This window comes from Doryrhamphus excisus, linkage group LG8 (genome assembly GCF_037039965.1).
Source record: "Doryrhamphus excisus strain RoL-2023G ecotype Guam linkage group LG8, RoL_Dexc_Guam_v1.1, whole genome shotgun sequence".
NCBI classification, from domain to species: domain Eukaryota; kingdom Metazoa; phylum Chordata; class Actinopteri; order Syngnathiformes; family Syngnathidae; genus Doryrhamphus; species Doryrhamphus excisus.
In genome coordinates this window covers 7,281,182-7,295,673 of record NC_136364.1, presented here as the reverse complement: position 1 = coordinate 7,295,673, position 14,492 = coordinate 7,281,182, and the positions used below count along the sequence as shown (strand labels likewise).

The 14,492-nt window shown below is 42.2% G+C and overlaps 1 protein-coding gene across 2 annotated transcripts; it reads left to right on the top strand.

The window, feature by feature from the left end:
• The first annotated feature begins 4,938 nt into the window (after window positions 1-4,938).
• On the top strand, window positions 4,939-14,288 carry LOC131134163 (capZ-interacting protein). 2 transcript variants are annotated; one of them, XM_058079108.2, is made up of 5 exons: window positions 4,939-5,145; window positions 10,992-11,075; window positions 12,213-12,281; window positions 12,689-12,919; window positions 13,496-14,288. In XM_058079108.2, the coding sequence occupies exons 1-5, from the start codon at window positions 5,140-5,142 to the stop codon at window positions 13,850-13,852; spliced, it is 747 nt and encodes a 248-aa protein (XP_057935091.2). In that variant the 5' UTR covers window positions 4,939-5,139; the 3' UTR covers window positions 13,853-14,288. The 2 variants fall into 2 exon arrangements, with proteins under 2 accessions (XP_057935091.2, XP_057935092.2); XM_058079109.2 differs by lacking the exons at window positions 4,939-5,145; window positions 10,992-11,075; window positions 12,213-12,281 and adding an exon at window positions 12,316-12,548.
• Window positions 14,289-14,492: the final 204 nt, after the last annotated feature.

The following is a 14,492-nucleotide window of genomic DNA, read 5'->3' as shown; positions in this document are numbered from 1 at the left end:
TGCAAAGAACATGGCTCCAGTGGAATCGTGGCCACATATCTAATAAACTACAAACATCAGCAGCTTTCACGGTCATAATCCTGCCCGCAGGACACTAGTTTGAGGCCCCCGCCTTGATATGAAAGTTTAATGTTAGTGCGGCCCGCACAAGTTTGATATGGATGCTGTATGGTATCATGTACCCAGAAAAAATTATTACGTTTGATTAATGTTCATGTTAAAGGTTAAATAACTGTTAATAGTTATCCTCCCTATCCGTGTGGAAGTGGTAAGTTTTTGGCTATTTAGGTTTAAAGGAAATAACTTGAAGGCTACCGTTTAGGTCGCTAGATCTCTCGTTTGCGAGTTAGCATGTGTCTCAAGACGCTGCAGTTGCGCAATATGTTGTAAATAAAAAGAGTATAAATGTGACTATAGTTGTGTTTTGTCATGTCTACAGGGCTCTAATAATGCTTTGTTCATTTTAATCTGAAAAAATAATTTGTCTACCCAGCAACTATATGTGGTTTCTTAAGTTTTTATTATTTGCTGTTTTATTATTATTATTATTAGATTTATTTATTACTGATTGATTGATTTTCTTTATTCTTGATTTGCTTATTTATTTTTTCATCTTATTTTGTGCAGAAAAATAAAAATTAAGATATTTGAGAACAGTGGAATGTTTTATCAGAGCTTTTATTGTAGAAAATTGGAACCAAAGCACTGAAAAAGTTTGTATATTTTTCTGTTTTTAATAAATGCGTTATTTGTTTTTTTTTTGAAAACCTGATGCGGCCCAGACCCTAGCTCCAGTAGCCCCCAGGTAAATTGAGTTTGAGACCCCTGCTGTAAACGTATGACATTTTCCACCAACATGACAGCCGCTGCCTGCTACAAACCTAACACATCAATATAAGAAGACAGTGAATAAGTTGGTAGTGTTGAGAATGTAAAGGTTTATTCATTCACGTCCCCTTGACACAGAAAATGACAATGCTGCTTTCAGGATTGGGGGGGGGGGGAGTCAGCAGCTGGCTTTCACGCCCACGGTCAGTGGTGGGCTATTAGTGGGTCTAAACAACACAAGCTCCATGACTCACTGTCTTATTACGTTTGTGGGAAGCGCTGACGACAATGAAAGAACATTTTCATAATACATCTCTGCAAACTTAATAGTTATTACATTGGTGGGGAAGGGTGTTACGTTTGAAGCAGGCTGGTACCTGGCTGGGAAAGCTCATACATTTGCTGCACATTTTTATAACGCTTTATTACATTAGCGGGCATCACATGTCCCATTAAAGGCTTTCTGATATGATTCATCGACTTTGAATAAATATTGTTTGGAATAATCTTCTACATTGTTCCATTTTTGACAGCCAAAGGTAAATTTGTAAAAACATGACGTCATGCAGGTGACACCTCTCAGCTACAGCAGAAACAAAGTCTTCTCCAGGCAGATGGTAGATTTTTCATACAAATAATAGTCATGCCAAAATGTTGTGTTGCTGCTGGATGTTCATAGTATCCCAGTCATATTGTAAGATTGTTTTCTTTTCCAAAAGAGGAAAAATGCAGTGATCATTTCACTGATGACTGCGATGAAGGAACACCTTTACAATACGCATTTGGCTTGAAAGTCATTTACACTTAGCATTCTGTGTTTTGAAGTCCACCAGTCATCATCTCCACATCTTACGGCTTATGTTCTTCTAAAAGTTCTCTATTTCACCTGGAAGTGTTTCTCCATTCTTTTCTCCTCCAAAGCTATTGACACATGGCTGACATTTTGGCTATAATAACTGTAAATATCCTCTGTTTGCTACAACGCTATTTGTGTTTAGCTGAGTAAGAGTACTCCCAAGCAAAGCTGATGAATGATGTCAGGGAGCTCTAAAGGAAGACAAAGATATACATGTTTACTGTGTTGATGAAGATACATGTTTACTGTGTTTTTACAATAATACGCCCTTTTTGGGGGTGATGTGTTTGGTTATTACTCTAGAACAGGGGTCTCAAACATGCGGCCCGCGGGCCAAATGTGGCCCGCAGGACACTAGTTTGAGGCCCCCGCCTTGATATGAAAGTTTAATGTTAGTGCGGCCCGCGCAAGTTTGATATGGATGCTGTATGGTATCATGTACCCAGAAAAAAATATTACGTTTGATTAATGTTCATGTTAAAGGTTAAATAACTGTTAATAGTTATCCTCCCTATCCGTGTGGAAGTGGTAAGTTTTTGGCTATTTAAGTTTAAAGGAAATAACTTGAAGGCTACCGTTTAGGTCGCTGGCTCTCTAGTTTGCGAGTTAGCATGTGCCTCAAGACGCTGCAGTTGCGCAATATGTTGTAAATAAAAAGAGTATAAATGTGACTATAGTTGTGTTTTGTCATGTCTACAGGGCTCTAATAATGCTTTGTTCATTTTAATCTGAAAAAAATAATTTGGCTACCCACCAACTATATGTGGTTTCTTAAGTTTTTATTATTTGCTTTTATTATTATTATTATATTTATTTATTACTGATTGATTGATTTTCTTTATTCTTGATTTGTTTATTTATTTTTCATCTTATTTTGTGCAGAAAAATAAAAATTAAGATATTTGAGAACAGTGGAATGTTTTATCAGAGCTTTTATTGTAGAAAATCGGAACCAAAGCACTGAAAAAGTTTGTATATTTTTCTGTTTTTAATAAATGCGTTTTTTTTTTTTTTTTTAAACCTGATGCGGCCCAGTCTTGCCCAGACCCTAGCTCCAGTGGCCCCCAGGTAAATTGAGTTTGACACCCCTGCCCTAGAATGACTGATGTATGCTAAGCTTTCTTTTAGGAGTATGACCTCAGCGCTTTGTTGTGATTTGTACGATGCTGTGTGATAAGAATTAGATTTTTAATTTGTCTGGCAAATAAACCTGGCGTTCTCTATTCTCTATTTTTTATGGTAATGTAAATAGAAAGTGTTGTTTGATGGCGCCATCTGCAGGGTTTGCCACGCTCCCAGCATCAGCAACACGAGCCTAGCTACATGATGCTAACGTGCTAACATTACGGGATGCTGGGTTAGCCCAGTGCTGCGGAAAGTCAATTTAGGATGTGTAGCAAAGCCTACTACCGTTGGAGCCATAGATTGTGTGCTCCTGTTGCTGTTACATCATCACAACCTGGAGGGTTGTCCAAAGTGTGGCCGGGGGCCATTTGCTGTCATTTGATTGGAAATTGTAAAAATAGAATTTAAGCAGAAAAGCTACGAATAAAACGGTGAAAGGGAAATGTAATATTATTATTATGTAATTATGATATTATCAGCTGAGATACAATGAAATATATACATATGTACAGCATATGTACAGTACACTTGTGGTTTTACTAAATATCAACCTTTCAGTTTCCACTGTGGACCCCCCTGCTCTGAGCTCAGTGGTTCCACCGTGCACGTGTGCGCCAGCTGAGCCTGTGGGGGTGGGTATGGGGGGGTACAAGGTACGTGCCTGGAATCACACGGAAGGTGCCGCACTGATTACATTACCTGTGCCTGTGCCTGCCATGCACATCAACATATTCTAAGTCATGGTCCCTCTAAGTGCATTTAGAAAGCGGAAATGGCGTCATCTCGGCCGCACGTGCTGGCAGGATGGATTGTGTATTAGCCTAAATGGCAAATACTCTTTCACTCTTATAGCGCTTTTCCACCTCTCACTCAGAGCACTCAGAGCGCGTTGACACTGTCATATCTTTGGCTCGAAGACATTAATAATTCATACGTTTCATAAGTTGGTTAAAATGAAAGTAATAAATAGATAAAAGTTCTAATAAATATTGTTAAAAACGCTAAGGTTAAAAGCTTACAGAGTGAGACATCTTCTTGAGAATGTATCGTTTTGGGTCACTAGAGAGTGAGTGCTCTCGTATGTAGACAAGCTTTGCCAATAGCAAAGCAGGCTGGCCTTTCTCGAGGCAGAAACAAAACGGGAAAACCTCATCAACACGCTGAAAGTTGCTCTAAACTCTTGTTTCTTGGGAAATTATCGTCTTTGTAAGTATATTGGTGTATAAAGCACTTACATAGATGCATTTTATATTTCAAAAGTTGTATTTGTTTCAAAGGTTGGAAGGCGACTACCAGACTACGACTACCTGAGCCAAGGCGCCCCCGAGTGGTTAGCGTGTTAGCCACACAGTCAGTTATTATAACACGCCGGTGTTATGAAAAAAACTCTAAAACAGAGCTTTCAGAGCCATCCTAAACTTCTTTCAGAGCTCACTTCCAAACATCGTAACTACATTTATAGGTTCCCTTTAAAATAGTACAGTTGTCCTCATGGCCACCAGAGGGAGCTAAAATGTCGTTCTAGCGACTCAGCATTGAAAATTTTAGGTTTGGTTAACTTAACAACGTTTTCATAAGCGTTTCTATCATGTCCTCATCTAATCTTCTTGTAATGTAGCTACAAATGTATAACATGCGTTTTATTATACTTGGTATTATTGTCTTTGTCTAAAGTGCTGACAAATGTCTGTGTTTCTTTCCACTTTATGATAATGATCACTTCCTGTTTGCCTGCAGTGTGAGTCTGCAGCAACAACACCAACACAGGATTGTATTATATGCTTCAGTCCAGCAAGTCAGGTGACTTGTTTTTTTCCTTTGTTTTTTTTCCTTTCTCATCACCACGTCTTCCACCAAAGCTAAATGTTTTCTCATATTTGTGTTCAAGTAAGATACCTATTTGTTTTGAAATATGCAAGAACTCTGAAGCAAGAACTGATCCTCAATACAAAGGTGATTACCAAATGACCAGCCTTTTCTGCCATTTATTTGATGTGTGTTTTACGGCTGGTGATGTTTGGCGACACCTGGTGGACACAATCATCCATCTGCCAAAATGTTGCACTCAAACGGAAGTGTTGATGCTTTTGATCTTACTTTGAAAGTACAAACAGGAAATAGTATTTCATGAGTCTGACTTGATGTCGCTCCAGTGAGCAGCGTGTGTTAAAAGCCTCCCCGGTTCTGTTCCTGGTCTAGAGGACATAAACACAAGACTCTCACAAGACTGTCTTCTGTGCTCGCTGGTTGCGCATATTTAAAGACATTTAACGCCCAGACGTAAACGGAACTCATAACAAATAGAAGATACACACACAAACACAAGAAGGATGGAGGTAACTAAAGACTTCACTTTCTAGCTTGGTTATTTATACGTAGGTTTGTTTGCTGTGTTTCTGCAACACAATGTATATATAATGTCTCACATTTTCTTCACTCGTGTCCAGGAAAGAAATGACATTCAAGTGTTGTGACAAAACATGACTATTTTGTATGTTGTTAGTGTCCAGGAGGCGGTACGATTGTTGTTGTTTGCGTTACAAACTTTATTTGCAGAGAAAATCAAGTGTAGAAATGGGAATGTCAATGGACGATTCCAACATGTGGTATCTAACTACAGCTAACTTGTTTGTGGTGGATTTGATTACTCCAAACCTTCTGGATTTGGAGTAAATGATGTTGATTGAATGTTGATTAAATCTTCTAAAGTCCTTTCCAGGTGTTGTTTTAGCCCAAGCTAGCTTAACCACCGCCCCCCTTTTGTCACACCGTCTATTTATCTATTAAATATACTGGGAAAGTTGCTCATCTTGAAAAAAGTCAATTTCAAGTTATGTTTTAATTTGAGTAGGATCTTGGTGTTCGAACTTGTAACGTTTACCATGCCACATTTTTTGTTTTTTCAGAAAGTTGATTTTTAGCGTAGAAAGGGTCATAGCGACGGAGCTAGAGAAAGCCGATAGGCATTGCTGTATCGCTCATTTCGACAGGGGGCAGCAGTGAGTCTTTTAAGGTTGAAGGATGGGTGTAGCTGTTGAAGGCTGAAGAAGAGCCCTGGTGGTTGTTGAAGCGGTTTGGGGTCATGTGATGGTAATCAAAGTATGTCGTGTATGTCAGCACGTGGTGTAAAGCACGGTTTGACTCGGAGGTCTTTGTGGCCTCCTCCCGTCTGTAAAACAAACAAGCTTTTTCTTTTAACATCACTTTCATCACATGCTACTGTGAGCATGCCCGCCAGGGAGGGAGAGGGAGCGCTTTAGCACGTGATGCTAGCACGATGCTAACACCGCCCTTCTCTCTGCACCTTGAATGGTGACCCTACCTGATTGGCTGAAAAGGTCCCCAAAGTAGATGGAAGGTGTGGGATGGGGGCCTGAGTCTGCGGGACGCTTTAGAGTGTTTTTCCAGTGCTCTCACGCAGGGAGGATTTGACCTGAATGCTTTCTGTTTGTTATCTACATTTTAGCATTATCCACACAATAATATAATATAATAATATCAACTTAGTATGAACCTTTACATCCTTTTTGCCATTTTTTTACAAATACATTTTAATCTTAATGCTATTTTGTCTCTTGCATTATGACTTTAATGTGAACTTTTAGGGCTGCAGGGCGATTGAGTGGTTAGCGTGCAGACCTCACAGCTAGGAGACTGGGGTTCAATTCCACCCTCGGCCATCTCTGTGTGGAGTTTGCATGTTCTCCCTTTACAAGCGTGTGTTTTCTCCCGGTTTTCCTCCCACATTCCAAAAACATGTTAGGTTAATTGGCGACTCCAAATTGTCCATAGGTATGAATGTGAGTGTGAATGGTTGTTTGTCTATATGTGCCCTGTGATTGGCTGGCCACCAGTCCAGGGTGTACCCCGCCTCAAGACAGCTGGGATAGGCTCCAGCACCCTTCGCGACCCTTGTTGGGATAAGCGGTAGAAAATGAAAGAATATGAACTTTTATTGTCATGTTTTTGCTTTTTGTAAATTTCCACTTACTTTTTTTGTCAATTTTTTATATGACTTTATTCTCATAAGATTTTATATAATTTGAATTTTGCAACTGGCGGCACGGCGGTCTAGTGGTTAGCGCGCAGACCTCACAGCTAGGAGACCAGGGTCAATTCCACCCTCGGCCATCTCTGTGTGGAGTTTGCATGTTCTCCCAGTGCATGCGTGGGTTTTCTCCGGGTACTCCGGTTTCCTCCCACATTCCAAAAACATGCTAGGCTAATTGGCGACTCTAAATTGTCCATAGGTATGAATGTGAGTGTGAATGGTTGTTTGTCTATATGTGCCCTGTGATTGGCTGGCGACCAGTCCAGGGTGTGTTGCCCAAAGACAGCTGGGATAGGCTCCAGCACCCCCGTGACCCTCGTGAGGAAAAGCGGTAGAAAATGAATGAATGAATGAATTTTGCAACTTTTTTCAATTTAATATTTCAAAAATTGCAACTTTTTCTTAGTTTTTCCCCTCATATTTTCCTTATATATATTATAAATACTTCAACTTTTTTTCTACAATTTCTGTTCATAATATTATGACATTATAAAATCATTATTATTATTAGTTATTTATTATTCCATCATGTTCCATCCTTTTCTTTTCTTTGTAGTTTTATGGGAATGCTGTTTTTGTCTGTTGATATGAGTGTAGTATGACATTTTGTAAGGAGGGAATTTTGCTAACAGAGGACGTGAGGTGAGCAGTGTGGTTGAGCGTGGGCGTGTCAGGCATATGGCCGCCACAGTGATGGTTTTTAAAGCACACTGTGGTGGTGGACGTGATGGGTGACAGATGTGGCTGTTTGGGATGGAGGATTCTTGCTAAAGCCTGACTTGTTTCCTTGTACAATTATAACTTTTTTCCTCATTTGATAATATTAGTCTCTTAATATTTAGCCTTTTCTTTTTTCTTCTCTGACTTTAGTCCCATAATATATAAAGTATACAGTATGCACGTATATATTTTATTGTACGATTAAGATTCTATTCTCCTCATTATTGGCCTTTTTTGTCCAATTTCATCGTGGGCGGCGTGGCTAGGGTACTAGAGTGGTCATCTGGGGGTGGGGGGCAGGTCCTGTTATCACCAAAGAGTCAGACCCAGATATGGGCCGGAGGTTCTGTGGTCTGGTGCTGAGAGATAGCCGATATTAGGAGCCCGTAGGGAGGTGGAGAGCGCCTTCAAAGCTGACCTAAGCGGACGTGTGTTGAGACACGGAGCTTTTTCCCCCAGTGCTGCCTTTCCCTTTTTCCTTTCTTGCCCTGTCAGCCACACGTCAACATTGGAAGAGCTGGGGCGATGAACTAACTTTTTCCCACGACCTGCCGCTCCTCAGGCTAGACGGAGTTAGCATGTTCAAGAGCATCGAGGGAGCCATGATGTACCAAAAGGGTTTATTCATGTTATGGATCATATTATGTATATATATGTTATATTATCAGAAATATTTGTCAAGCAAAAAGAGGAAAAAAAATCCAAATTTTACAAAAAATAAAGTAAAAATATTATTAAGGGGCGGTTGAGTGGTTAGCATGCAGGCCCCACAGCTAGGAGACCTGAGTTCAATTCCACCCTCTGCCATCTTTGTGTGGAGTTTGCATGTTCTCCCTGTGCATGCGTGTACAGAGAAGGTCAGAGGGAGCTGCACTGTGCCTTGCTAGATCTGGAGAAAGCCTATGACAGGGTGCCGAGAGAGGAAGTGTGGTATTGTATAAGGAAGTCTGGAGTGACAGAGAGGTATGTCCAAGTGGTGCAGGACATGTATGAGGACTATAAGACAGTGGTAAGATGTGCTGTAGGTCTGACAGAAGAGTTCAAGGTGGAGGTGGGACTGCCTCAGGGATCATCTCTAAGCCCCTTCTTGTTTGCTATGGTGATGGACAGGCTGACAGATGAGGTTAGACAAGAATCTCCATGGACTAATGTTTGCAGATGACATTGTGATTTGTAGTGAGAGTACGGAACAGGTGGAGGAGATGCTAGAAGAGTGGAGGTTTGCCCTGGAAAGGAGAGGAATGAAGATTAGCCGCAGCAAGATGGAGTATATGTGTGTGAATGAGAGGGGCCCCAGGTGAAGAGTGAGGTTACAGGGACAAGAGATACAGAAGGTAGACTTGGGGTCAGTTGTGTGATAGAAGAGTTTCAGCTAAAAGGAAAGGTACACAAAACTGTGGTGAGACCAGCCATGTCGTTTGATCTATAGACAGTGCCACTGAGGAAAAGACAGGAAGCAGAACTGGAGGTAGCAGAGATGAGGATGCTGAGGTTCTCATTGGGAGTGACCAGGATGGATAGGATCAGGAACAAATCCATCAGAGGGACAGAGCTGACCATCCGAGCTCCAAAGGTAAATTAAGTTGAGCAGGGTACACGGCGGCCATGTCTGCATGGCCCTGTTCGTCTTCATGTGGGAAGCAGCTTTCAGGCGCGTTACGGCACCTAGCATGTTGGTGTGTAGCCCTTTGCTACTAACGTCATATGGCAACCGGATCAGCTTCATCTCGTGGTGGAAGCCGATATCCCATATTATCTCATATTATCCCAGCTTCAAAAATACAGCGGATCCTGTAGATGGGATCATGACATCCCAAACTGCTATGATATGCTGTGATGTTAGATGTTGTTTCTTTCTCTTTCTCCGAGCGTTTTCCCAAGCTTTCCTTGTATAGATGTTACAGCCTTACAGGTTTTTTTTCTTTACTATGTTCCAGATGTGCTCCATCCGCTAGGCTCGGTTTGGGGGGGGCTTTTTCCCAGGCCTGTATCCCCAGAAATAGTCCTTCCTGCTCTCTTTGCCCCACAGATTCCCAGCTTGTCCCGCGTGAGAGCAACATACAGTACATGCGGCCGATGACCTAATATGGCTGTTGTTCAGAGTACACCCGTGTGGGATGGCAACATGTTCAAGGTCGTACGTGTTGATAGAAGGTCATCAGCAGGTTTTTATGCTCTAACTACCAAAAGATGAGGGATGACCGGACTGCCGCCGCGTCATACAGAAACAGCTTTATAGCCGGGATAGTTTTTACAAGTCAGCGATGCCCTTGAAAAAAATAATATTTGTCCGGATGGGGAACCACCTTGAGAACCATTGGACTCACAGAAGAGGCTTTACTCATGAATAACAAATAACTCTCAACCTGCTACCACTTCATGGTGGCAGGCTTCACTACACATCTTTTCTTTAGCAAGTATGCTAACATAGCATGATGTAATGTTAGCACTTTAGCATCACATAGCTAGGCTAGTGCTGTCCCACTCCTTCATGCTACCAATGCTTAATAGCATCTGAGGACCACAGTTAAAAAGGGTGAGGGTTCTTGGTGGTTTAGGACAAGGAAGAAGGGCGTGGGCATCCCATATGCTGATGTCATCTGTTCGGGCGGCGGCCGTGAGGAGGTGAGGTCATGCTAGCAAGGACAGGATGGAGGCAAGGGAAAGAAAGCTTTCCATTAAGACATGCATAGTTTGTGTTGACGTACGTCGCCATGGTCACGAGGGCCCACGAGCGTCCTCACCCTCGGAAATGGCGGTCCATAAAAACAAAGAGCAGCTCAAGCGAAGCACGGCATGAGAACCGACGCCAGGAGCAAAACCCCTCACGGTCGCAACGCACAGTGACGAGAGAGGCGTCCTTTGGGGTCCTGGCGTGATGATGAACAGCTGTGGCGCCCTGGGAGAAAGAGAGAGAGCGCCTCTCACTTCCTGTGCACAAAAAAAATGTTCAGACTCCACATTCACTTCAAAATAAAGGCACTCTTTACTGGCCTCAGTTGGACTTGATATTTGTGACTTTCTCATACAATCTCATCATTAGGACTTTAGTTTATTACAGAAATATGTAAATGATTAGAAGAATAATATTCAGTATAAAATACAGTATTCATTAATCTATTAGAATTCTCCATTAGAGGAAAAAACGCCTTGCAGAAGTGAAAGGGTGCCAGGAAGCACCCTGACCCAGACCTAAAGGCGGCTTCCACATAATCTGACAGCCTGGATCATTTCTACAGCGTATGAATCAATAGAGATAAATATACGAAGAAGAAACAACACGACTGTTTTAAAAGCAACGTGCTTGACCACTGCAACACTATTGGAGCGTCAGTGTTCAGCTTTATTCTTTATTTGACTTTTATGTCACTCAATGAAGTATGATGTGTTTAATTGTGTTTTGGTGTCCAGGGTTCTCCATCCAAGCCGTCGGTGGCTGAGCTGGCAGGCAGGTTGAAAGGTCATATTCTACCACTGCCCTGCACGCATGACAAGGTAATCACCCAATATGGTAGACATTTGAGAAAATCAGACATGTTAGACATCATTATTGGAGCTGAACTTGCTGGATGGGACGTAGTGTATGTGAATAATGGGAACCGAAAGTGTATATGGTCTCCATCCAATTCAGTCTTCTTAAAGTGACGGCCTTTTTTTACGTCTATAGTCACCTTTACACTCGTACCACCCAATATGCTCGACATAATAAGAGAAAATCCGATATATTAGACATAGAAAACCTGATCACAACTTTCTAAATACAATTGCAGGATTATTAGAGCTCTCTGGACATGAAATAACACCCCCTTAGTCACATTTACACTCGCACCACCCAATATAGTCGACATAATAAGAGAAAATCTGACATATTAGACATAGAAAACCTGTTAACAATCTTCTAAACACATTTTTAACATTATTGGAGATCTCTGGACATGAAATAACACCCCTATAGTCACCTTTACACTCATATCACCCGATATAGTAGACATAATCAGAGAAAATAAGACACATTAGACATAGAAAACCTGTTAATAACCTTCTAAATACAATTGTAACATTAGAGCCCTCCGGAGATGAAATAACACCGTACAGTCGCATTTACACTTATACCACCCAATATAGTTGATATAATAAGAGAAAATAAGGCATATTAGACATAGAAAACCTGATAACAACCTTCTAAGTACAATTGCAGCATTATTAGAGCTCTCTGGACATGAAATAACACCCCTATAGTCACCTTTACACTCATATGACCCAATATAGTAGACATAATAAGGGAGAATCTGACATATTTGACATAGAAAACCTGTTAACAATCTTCTAAATACATTCTTAACATTATTGGAGATCTCTGGACATGAAATAACACCCCTATAGTCATCTTTACACTCATATCACCCAATATAGTAGACATATTAAGAGAGAATCTGACATATTAGACATAGAAAACCCGTTAACAGTCTTCTAAATACATTTTTAACAATATTGGAGATCTTTGGAAATGAAATAACACCCCTATAGTCACCTTTACACTCATATCACCCAATATAGTAGACGTAATAAGAGAAAATATGATATATTAGAGATAGAAAAGCTGTTTACCAATGGCTATGATTTGTTTTCCAGACAAACACAGTCTCCAACAGTCCTTTTAAAGTCGGGATGAGGAGCTCATCCATCATGGAGAGACTTCAGGTAGGGGCACCGCCGCCCCGTTTGTCAAATGTCACATTCAACTCAGTACTGCCACCTGCTGCTCAGAGCGTAGAGGTTGAAGGAGGAGGAGGGGCGGAGCTCTTGTCCCTGAGGTCCGCGATGAGCTCGGATTAACAAGCTAATGGGATCACGTCCCCCGCGGGGCCTCTCGCCAGGCTCTAATTCGGCACCGTCGTCACACGCCGGGCAGCCATGGGACAAAAGGGCTGCCGCTTCTCCCTCTTCTTCTTCTCCCCGCCCGTGCAGGTAGGACCACTAGCCTGCTCGAAGTGGCTAGCTGGCTAACTCTCGAGAAACGTGGACGGGAATGTTTTGGGTTGGACTAGACTAGTAGGACATATTTCTATGAAGATCGCAGTACCGTAAACGTTCTTCACTCCTTGTAGGCCAACCTGGCTTTGTCACCCACCACCTTGCTGCCTTCACCCAAGAGCGCCGCAGATGTCAACCAACAGCCTGACTCGCCATCGCCATCGCCATCGCCATCCTCTACCACAAGCCCCACCTGGGGCGCCCTGAGCCCCACCCTGCAGCCCGTGCAGGTGTCCATCCAGGAGGAGGAGCCTGTCAACTTCCACAGCCCCCCCGAAGGCGTCCCGCTGCCCAGCTTCAACAAGGTATGAAGCATCAGGATGACTGACGCTGGCCATCAAACCTCAGCATATTCACACGTCTTACACGCCATGCGTATTTTCCTGCTCCCCTTGGCACGCCATCACAACAGCCTATCCGCACGCCGACCAATGAGCTTGCAGGGCCCCGCCCAGATGGCGTGTCAGCTCAGCAGGTGCATGCACGGGTGCGGCTTCATGTCGGATGGAGGACGTTTAATCCAATTAGCTTTGTTAGCCTCTGTGTGCCTCGTCCTCCCTCCCGCACCCGGCAGTGACTTCACGCTCCAAAAGCGGCCAGCATCATTGCATTGTTTTTGTACAATTACTGCAGGTTTCTTTCAATGTTGCCATTTTGGGGTTTTCTTAAGTTTAATAATATTTTAGAATGTGCCAAAATGTGCAGATTTTGGCCAAAAATGTCAACTAATACAACTCATACGATCACTGAGGCATACGAAAATCATGCCAAAATTTGGGCTAAATTTTTTAATCGACAACCCAAATCATACGCAATACGTATTTTAAAGAAATGTACCACTTCCATCAATATTTGATGCCATCTCAACTGCTGCCTCACAGACTCGAGCACGGCTGTCATTCAAGAGGCGCCCGCCCACGAGACAACACAGGAGGTCTGCCGGAGAGGAGGCGGGCCTACTTGGCAGCGACCTGTCGCCATGTGAACTGCAACCGCCCGAAGCCAATGGGCACCGCATTTTTGAGTGCACGCAGGAGGAGCACGATGAGCACCATCAGATGGTTAAAGAAGGCGAGGAAGAAGAAGAAGAGGAGAAGGAGGTGGACTGTGAGGAGCGAGCAAATACCCTCCCAGAGGATGAGGTGGAGGTTCCGGGGGAAGAAGAGCGGCCTTCGGAGTTGGACCCCACGGAGAACAACTTCTACATCAGCGAGGGGGAACCTAATGTGCTGCACTGATCGTCTGTCAGGAAGTTGAACTATGAATATGAACAAAAAAAGACACACATACAGTATTTTCAATATTTTATCTGCTTCTTAACAAGTGCAGAATGTCCTGCAAAGCCTGCTTTGTCGCCCTCTGCTGGCCATTTATCGACTATTCATGAATAAACAAAGCTGATGGAATTTTAGCCATGAACATGATCTTTTTTTTAATCATTATTTATAGATGAATTTGTACTTTTCTGCTATATATTTCAACATGTATGTGATGATACACTATATCTTAGCTGCCAACGACATGATGTTTCCTTGCATAGTTTTTCATGTGTGTCGTCCATGCACACATAAATGACAACTGACAAGCTCATGTTTGTGTATAATTAAACCTACCTAATAAAACAAAGTGAAAGTGACGAGTATTTATAGACATAAACTTGTACAGTACTCAGTAAATGCCCCAAGTATTATGTTCTTTATTCATTATTGACTTCGTCGTCTGTGGTTTATTTAACATTTCAAATCTTTGTCTTAACAAGCACGTCTGAAGACAGTGGAAGTCAAATTAATATAAACCAAATGTAGCGTCATTAACAACTTTAAAAGGATAACATAGTTGGCTTCCGGGGAATTGGCCAATCAAATGGCTCGGGCGTGC

Bases quoted from the DNA above. Each gene is read 5' to 3' on its own strand.
- LOC131134163 (XM_058079108.2), top strand. The intron at 12,282-12,688 runs GTAGGGGCACCG...CACTCCTTGTAG, and splicing joins CCATCATGGAGAGACTTCAG to GCCAACCTGGCTTTGTCACC. The intron at 12,920-13,495 runs GTATGAAGCATC...GCTGCCTCACAG, and splicing joins CGCTGCCCAGCTTCAACAAG to ACTCGAGCACGGCTGTCATT.